Below are 8,160 nucleotides of genomic sequence, written 5' to 3' on the forward strand. Positions count from 1 at the left end.
ACAATTGGATGAGCAGTTCTCAAGATAGCTGAAATATATTCTAAAGGTATTGGATGTGCAAACGGACGTCTTGCAGGACCGATGAACCAATACTGCCTTTACCAACCCAACCAATCAAAAACCAGAACTCACGAATAAATAGTTTACTTTGCTGGCCAAGATTATGAATACTCCCATGGCTGTCCAGCTATGTTTCATGATCAGTTTTTAGAGATATTCATATAATTATATCAGTAGCTTTTCAATACACGTAGCAGACTATGTTAGGAAAGATTGTTTCACGACCCCCTCCCCTACTGACTGGCAGCTCGAGTAGAAATTTTTTATTTATTTTTTTATGTTACTGAATTCCTTAGTCTTTCCACATTGAAGTTAGAGAGGGAAGGACAGAGACGCGAGCGGGATACGCTGACAATTCATCAAGTGTCCATTCCGTATTTTTTTTTTCACGGAGTAGTCTGGATTTATTGACAAAGATGACAGCATGGAAAACTGTTTAGTAGAAGGAAGAAGCTTTTTGCCGGATCGAAAATCAGAGAAAGAGAGGCGAAGGAGACGCAACCAGGATTCAAGCAACATGAACAATTCTGATCCGAAAAGTAGCAGCTGTCATCCTTAAGGCAAGCATAAACAGATTTTTAACTATTTTTTGCACACAGCTAGGCGCATTCTCGGAGTGTTTCTGAACCCATTAACACCACGATGCAACAGTATGGAGAGAATGAAACAGGAATTCGGGTAGTTTATGTACATTTTATATCTTATCAACTGCTTTCCTGCAGTAGTCTCAAAAGAGAACGAACGTGTAGGCATATAGCCTGAGATTTCAATTAAAAAAAAAAAAACGAATACAGATTAGTTTAACATGCCAGAGACTAATGCGCGCCGCAATTCGAGGTTTGATGTGAAAGTCTGATTCCTTTTTACGTTGCTAAACGAACCCGGAGACTACTTTTCTTTCTCACTTTTCGAGTAGTTTTACAGACAAGCATTAATTCAGTACCGGGGTAAGCTACCTTTATAAACAGTGTTCTGTAGGCTATCACTGTCACAATTAAAAACGTCTTATTGTTAACGTGAAAGGACTCCTGTAATAACAGACTATTATACAACTAGGTGTTGGAATATTTGCTGGAATGTATTAAATAAGGGCAAAAATACAATAGACTTGAAAAAGGGGTGGTGGGGGGGGGGGACCATGTATGCGATATCCTCTCTCAATATGTTTTCAATTTTCAGGACTCATCGTTAGTTGCAGCTGCAAGGGTGTACTTTTTTTGAAGGGGAAGGGGAGAGTTGAGGCGACCCGCCCGAGTTATTTATTCATTGACGTGCCAGTCTGTATTTGCATTGTATCCAGGGTATGTTCCACTTTAATGCAGAAAAGGACACACACACACAAGAAAAAACAGACCCACCAAGTCTCCCTGGTTCTCTAGAGGTTCCGTCTTTCTGGTTAAGTGACCTGTTTTTACCCGAATCTATGTCACTCTTACGCATTGTCTTCAGCACAGTCTGTACCTCTCCAGTGGGACGAGATATATATTCTAACCAAAACGTTCAATTGTTGCGTTCTCACCTGTGGCAAACAAACGTATATTTTGTCCGTTTTAACTGTTAACTCTGCTGTCATTTTTGTAACTCGTATTTTATTTATTTATTTATTTATTTATTTAAAGAAACAATGTTTTCACTGTGCTTCCTGGGGGTGGAAAAATGAGAAAAGCAGGTTTCTGTTTGTGTGTGTGTTCGAGTAGTGATAGTGACTGACATCGCTGACCTTTTCGTGTTGAGCAATCGGTCAGGATTACTAATACCGCTTCTCTATTAAAACGAAGGCCGCGGGAGGGGGAATATCTCTTCCAAGAACGGGACAGATATATTGTTTATATATGGTAGAAAACTATGATCCTTATATTTTTCATATATAGAAAATTGTTATTATATATATATATATATATATATATATATATATATATATATATATATATATATATATATATATATATATATATATATATGGGTTATATATTTTAAAATATATTTAGTCTGTAATCCATATATTTATTTTATATGTTGAAAATAAATAGTGCACCATATATTTTCATTAGTCTGTAATCCATATAACATAAATATATGTATTAGATACTAAAATATCTCTCATATATTTCTATCTGTCTTTTGCCACAATCAGACCATGTCAGGGGATGCAATAAGTTACCTAGCATTGTAATAATGATATTTTTTAATGTAGCACCTTTCATAGTGGATTACCATCAGAAAGTGCTTTACAAGATAGGAGACTTGGGTGTGTGAACTGTGAATCAGTTGCAGATTCACTTACAAGAACATCTCACCTGAAAGACAGAGCACAAGGTTACACTGTGAGTTAGTGGTTGAGGTGGGATTTGAACCAGGAACCTCCCACTTATAAACCTGTTTCTTTAACCACTGGACCACACAGTCACCTTGTATTTGAAACATGAATTATTTGAATTATGTTTGTAAAGTTATTTGCAGTCCCAAACACACACCCCTCTATATGGGAAAGACGTGGTGCTAATCGTCTTGTTTAGACACTTTCTAAAAGCCTGCTATAACTCGAAATACTAAAACCTGAAAACTGACCAAACCTGCTAACCTAGAACAGTTTATATTCACTTCATATAACTCCTGTGAATGTCACACACAGCTTGGACAAATAAAAGCTTCAGCAAGTTGCTGAACAGTATTCAAAATGGTCTGACCTATAAAGTTGCAGAATACAGAACACACCGTAGTGCACAGTTTTCATATGCTTTCAATCATTACAATGTGTTGTACTGTACATGTGTAGCACAGTAGACATGGTATGAACAGACACTACTGCAATGCAACAGGACTGGAATATAGTGAGTCCCACAGCCAAATAGGGGAATGACCTGGATCAGAATGACTTCTGAGTTTAATTGTGATTTTGACAATTAGTCACTCAGTCACTTTGAAATTGTACTAAAATGATTTATTGAAAAATGGGTCGATACATGAATATCCACTTAAATAAAGTGGCAAACTAATAGCTTATTAGATCATTACAGTCCTATGGTATTACTTTGTTACAATGCGTTATATGTGCAGTAGAAAGACCACATTTCTGTATTGATTGTTAATGTATTACTGTATTTCAAATGCATTATGAAGGCAAAGGCATATCTTAAAGAAATAGATCTACTGTGTCAGTATATCTCGTTAAATTATTACTTGACGTACTTTCTTCAGAACAGTACTTGCAATTGCTTCAAAATAGGGCAGTCAAAGTTTAAAGAGCTTCTTCCTGGTATCTTGACACTTCCTACAGTACAGGAAGTGATTGTATGGGGTAATATTGAATTTAAAAACAAATGAAGACGTTGAGGTCAGTGCTAATGCTCCTGCTGCTAAATAAGGCAGGTTAATAGATTTGAAAGCCGAGCTTCTCACTTTCAAGTGTCACAGAAGTTAACACTCGTCGGCAGAGTATTTCCAGTTTGTTTATTTTAAGCACCCTTAACTATCTTAGTAAGCTCAGTTAAAGCATTCCACAGAACCAGTGTAAACACGTTTATCCTTTGAAGACTTGCAGTCTTAGCTTGGAGCTGCCACGTGCTACTCAGGGAGAGACAGAATCATTTGAAAAATCAAACGCCGTTGCACCTGGAGCTTGTGTTAGGACTCTTGAACTTTGTTCTGCCTCTCTCTGTGCAACTTTCAGAATTCTATCAGTACATCTCTCTTATAAAAGCTTTCCGTGGCGTTTTTGCAGTTTTCCACGGAGTTTGGTAGTTTTGCACTGGTTTTATTATGTAGTTACTAATGTTTAAGCAGTTTTGCTGTGTTTTTTTTAATATGCTTTGCAATACCTCTCTGGGCTTTACAATGCTTTCTCTGGTCTTCATTACACTTTGCTGTGATTTTGCTATAGCGCACTTTTATAAAGACATTTAGGGTTAGGTTGCTCTGAGAAGTACATAATTAGGATGTTGTATTTTTGATAATAAACGGAGACTGGAAAGCCTTTTTGAAACAGTGGATTATTCTCTCGCCCGCGTGTCATTTCTGTGATTTGTTTCAAGTTTTTTGTCTTGTTTCTGCTTGACATCATGGAGATTCAGATTTTTGATTTTATAAGCACAGTACTGTTGGTAGCCCCAAGCCGTGCTGCTGAAGACCATCTCAAGCTGTCTTAGTTCATTATCCCATTCGCAGAGTCTAACTTGATCCCACCAGTGCTGGCATTTTCATGTTGATGCGCTGCTCGAGTTACTTGTGGGAGAATTAAGGTAATTAGAAATGGTCTTCAGCAGCTATGAAATATGGGAACCTTGCAGAGTTTACATTTGTTTTTAAATAAGTCTCAAACAAGACAAGAATTGCAAACCAAACACAGGTAAGGGAATAATACATTTTTAAAACCCTTTGCATTCTGCTTTTAAGTTGTCTCTAGCTAAATTTATTTCTATATGTGATCTGTTAAATATGGCCCAGGTGCAATGGAAGGGTCAATGAACTGTGGTGTGATGTTTGTTTGTACTAAATAAAATAAAATGAAAAAACAAATCTCTATGAATTAATACACCAGCTTCCTCATCACATATGACTTCCATTTTAATAAGGTACCTGACAAAGGATCTTTCTTAACTTCAGCCTTTTCTAGTATTTCTCATAGAAAGACAGAGACCAGAACTTTGAGGCAGCTGTGTTTTTATTCAATTTCAGACCAGTAAACCAATAATGTTGCTTTTTCAATGCCACGCTCTTTCAGTGAATGCTATACTATACGTCAAAACTGTATGCATATGAAGTACAGGAACTGGACAAAGAATGCAGCCCTGCCATTTGCAGTACAACAATGTTGTGTCAATGGGCTAGCCCTTGGCTGGTCACATGCCTGATTAATTTATTTTGCAGATTACCATGTACTATAGAGAAGCTACATCTTTATCCAAGACTGCACAGATGATGAAGGAACAGTCTCATTGTGATTAATAAAAAAATAATGTTTCTGTAAAAAACAACAAAAAAAACCCCTCATTTTTGTTTGTTTTATTTTAACAGAATGAATTCAGAAATGACAGCAGCCAGGAGCACTGGAGGAGACCATGCTATGAGAAGCCAAGAACCGTGGAGTCTGGCCCAGCCCTCCCCAACCCGCCAGCGTGTGCTCAGGTTTGGCTGCCGGTCCAAGCGAGAACCGCCCATCAAGGGGAAGCTGAGGATCAAGTCTCCCCCCGGAGCCTTCCTGATCCTGGGGGTGTTTGTGGTGCTGGTGGGCATGGCGGTGGCAGTGGCAGGCTACTGGCCTTACAGGGGACAGAGGGGTGGCTCGATGAGTCATGCTGGGGGCGGCTTAAATGATTCCCGGCCGGCTAGGAGAGTCGTGGGTGGGAGGACAATCCTATCCACCCCACACCTGCTGCATCATGACAGGATGAAGCTGATGGGCCCAGTCATCATGGGAGTGGGGCTGTTCATCATTATCTGTGCCAACACCATGCTGTACGAGAACCGAGACAAGGAGACCCAGCTCCTCCTTACCCAGGAGATGATCTGCTCCATTAAGGCCACAGGTCTCTTTGACAAACAGGACAACACAGGCTCCAGGCACTACCAGTGGATGACCAACCTGTCCTCTGCTGATCTGAACATCCGTTGCTTGGAGGAGCTGGTGGGATCCGATTGTCTCTGTCTGCAGACGCAGCCCAACCACGGAGGCAAGTGGGTGGGCTGCTACCAACCTGACTGTCTCCAGACCAAAGTCCAGCTGCTGCACCACGAGAAACCTTCTCCAACCCTGTCCCTATGCAGCATCCACTCGGATTCCTGCAACTCCAGTAAGGGGAACATCAACGTCCACTCCTGCCAGGCTGTGGAGACTGCAGGGGTTAGCTCCAGCACCAATACCCCCTCCCTGCCTGTTATCAAACTCAACAACCGGCTGTTCGAAGCAAGTTTCTCCATCAACGCTGCTGCAGAGCAGTGCGCCTCTCCAGAGGAACTGGCTGGGAGTACCTTCAGCAGTGGTAGAACTTCCGATGGAGGGGGACTGGCAGGAGGTCACTCAATGGCAGCTGGGCCAAATGTGGACCCTTTTTCCAGGGGAGAGATCTTTTTCCAAGACCCTTGCAGAAAAGAGTTCAGCTCTGATGTTTGCCTGGACTTGGCCGGCCATTCCCGGTCCTTAGATCTGGGCCGGGGAGGAGCGAGGTTAGGGGCTCCGATGGAGGAGCGGAAAAACCGAAGTTGGCCAAGGCTGGACCTTTGCAGCATGAAGCGCTACATCAAACTGGAGAGCCACAAAGACTCTGTGGATAAGCTATTGGACCAGCTAGAACATCAGTATTCTCAATGGGAGAAAAACTATACAGGGCCCTATCAGTGAGGTTGCTTAGTCAGACGGCTTGTCTGTAGATAGAGGATGACCTCTCAGTTTCACTATTAGTAAGAAATAAAGCATAGTAAAGCATACATTTCCAGGCAAACTGAACCCTCTCCTGGCTAATTCTTTGTTTAGGGGACAGCTAACCATTGTGGGATACAGTTCCTGGATGGGTTTATAATTTCCAGAAGGCTATCAAAGGCTGTGTTTGTGTACTACTGATACTTTTTATTTTAATGACAGAAAAACCATTTACCCGTTGGGCTGCAGGTCCTAGAACCCAGGGCTGTTAGTATTAATATTAGTAAGAATGTGGTTGAGGATGATTGAGCGTGGTGGAAGAAGTTAAAAAAAAAAACATTCTAATTCAGTGCATTATGCCCTGTTTAACTGGAACAGTTTTCATAGCAAAATGCAGTGGGCTCAAGAAATTCAGCGGTTACACTGCTAGTCTTCAGGGAAGAATGCAGTGGGTTCACAAAGTTGTACAGTATTAGCTACTGCTGTTAGAAAACAAAGTAAAAAATCAGTGTCAGAAAACCCTAGGACACTTATTCAGCACTCCGATTCCTTCAGGTGGTGAAACAGCCTATAGAGCCACTGCATTTGAGACCAGGAGTTTGTGCAGTATTGGATGCAAAGCAGCAACGCCTGTTCCGTGCAACCACCTACAGCATCAGAACGTTTGAGATTTGAACAGTGCTGCCCACCAAGGGCCTAAAATCAGCCCTCGATCAAACTCTATTTGACCTACAGTCTTACCCATCAAGACTGAAACTGAACTGGAAGATGCATCTTTTCTATATTGCAGGAAGACCATAATCAAAGCCTGTCATTCAAAAGTGTGTGTTGCAGGAGTTGGCAGGTGTTGCTAATGTGCTGTACAGTGCGGAGGTGTACTGGTTAGGGTACAGTGCAACAAGGTTTATACCACTCCAGCGGGTTTGGAAGAGTCAGGGTCATTAATAAGCTCAGAAAGCGAGGTCGGCTGTATAGGAGCTAGTGCTGCACTGTGGAGCACAGCAATCCACACAAACCCAAGCAGCTGTTCCTTCACTTGTTTGACTCGGAATGGTAAATCAGCCCAATCAACACCAATGCCCCTCCCCTGATTATCAGCACCTGATTTCTATGGAGAGCTCAATCCGAGTAATTGAATAATGGGTTCGTGCAGCTCTGTTGTGTGTCCTAACCAGTACAAGGTAGGACCGGTGTGGTGGATTGGTAGGGGAGTAGCAACATGAAAGAGCTGAGAAAGAACACATCTGTGAGAGCAATTACATTGAGATCATAGCCAGGATTGTTAAACTACAAGTGGGACTTCTTTGCTATCAGTAATGGATGTTGAGTGAACTGATGGGAATACAGCGATGTCATACAGTTCTCGGTTGTATAAGGTCAATTGTAAGGAGATGCACAGATTAAAAGGGCAGATGTCATTGCTACAAATTGGTTGATTGAAGTTATGTTTTTCTTTATTGTCTTCGAGTGAGAGCTGGGATCCAATCCTTCACGTCTAGTCTCAGTTTCAAATCCAGTTCAGAAAATGGCTTTCCCAACATCTATTCCTAATAACATAAAGCCCACACTGGGGCTGGCATTGTCTTTTTTAATATTCCTCTATATTTGTCCCCATTTTAATTTCTTGATGATACAATACAAATGGTATATAACTAGGAGGAAACAACACATATCCTGCCATGGTTTAAAATGTAGGTAAGGGAGCCCAAGATTAGTGTTAACCTGTGTCTGTGCACTGGAATCTC

The 8,160-nt window shown here is 41.1% G+C and overlaps 1 protein-coding gene across 2 annotated transcripts; it reads left to right on the plus strand.

Moving 5' to 3' along the window:
* Positions 1-43: 43 nt before the first annotated feature.
* tmem200b (transmembrane protein 200B) lies at positions 44-7,843 on the plus strand. 2 transcript variants are annotated; one of them, XM_041240548.1, is made up of 2 exons: positions 44-620; positions 5,074-7,843. In XM_041240548.1, exon 2 carries the CDS (start codon positions 5,075-5,077, stop codon positions 6,395-6,397), a length of 1,323 nt encoding a protein of 440 aa, XP_041096482.1. In that variant the 5' UTR covers positions 44-620; position 5,074; the 3' UTR covers positions 6,398-7,843. The 2 variants fall into 2 exon arrangements, with proteins under 2 accessions (XP_041096482.1, XP_041096481.1); XM_041240547.1 differs by lacking the exon at positions 44-620 and adding an exon at positions 4,318-4,405.
* The last annotated feature ends 317 nt before the right edge of the window (positions 7,844-8,160 follow it).

This window comes from Polyodon spathula, unplaced genomic scaffold, assembly GCF_017654505.1.
Source record: "Polyodon spathula isolate WHYD16114869_AA unplaced genomic scaffold, ASM1765450v1 scaffolds_616, whole genome shotgun sequence".
Classification (NCBI taxonomy): Eukaryota; Metazoa; Chordata; class Actinopteri; order Acipenseriformes; family Polyodontidae; genus Polyodon; species Polyodon spathula.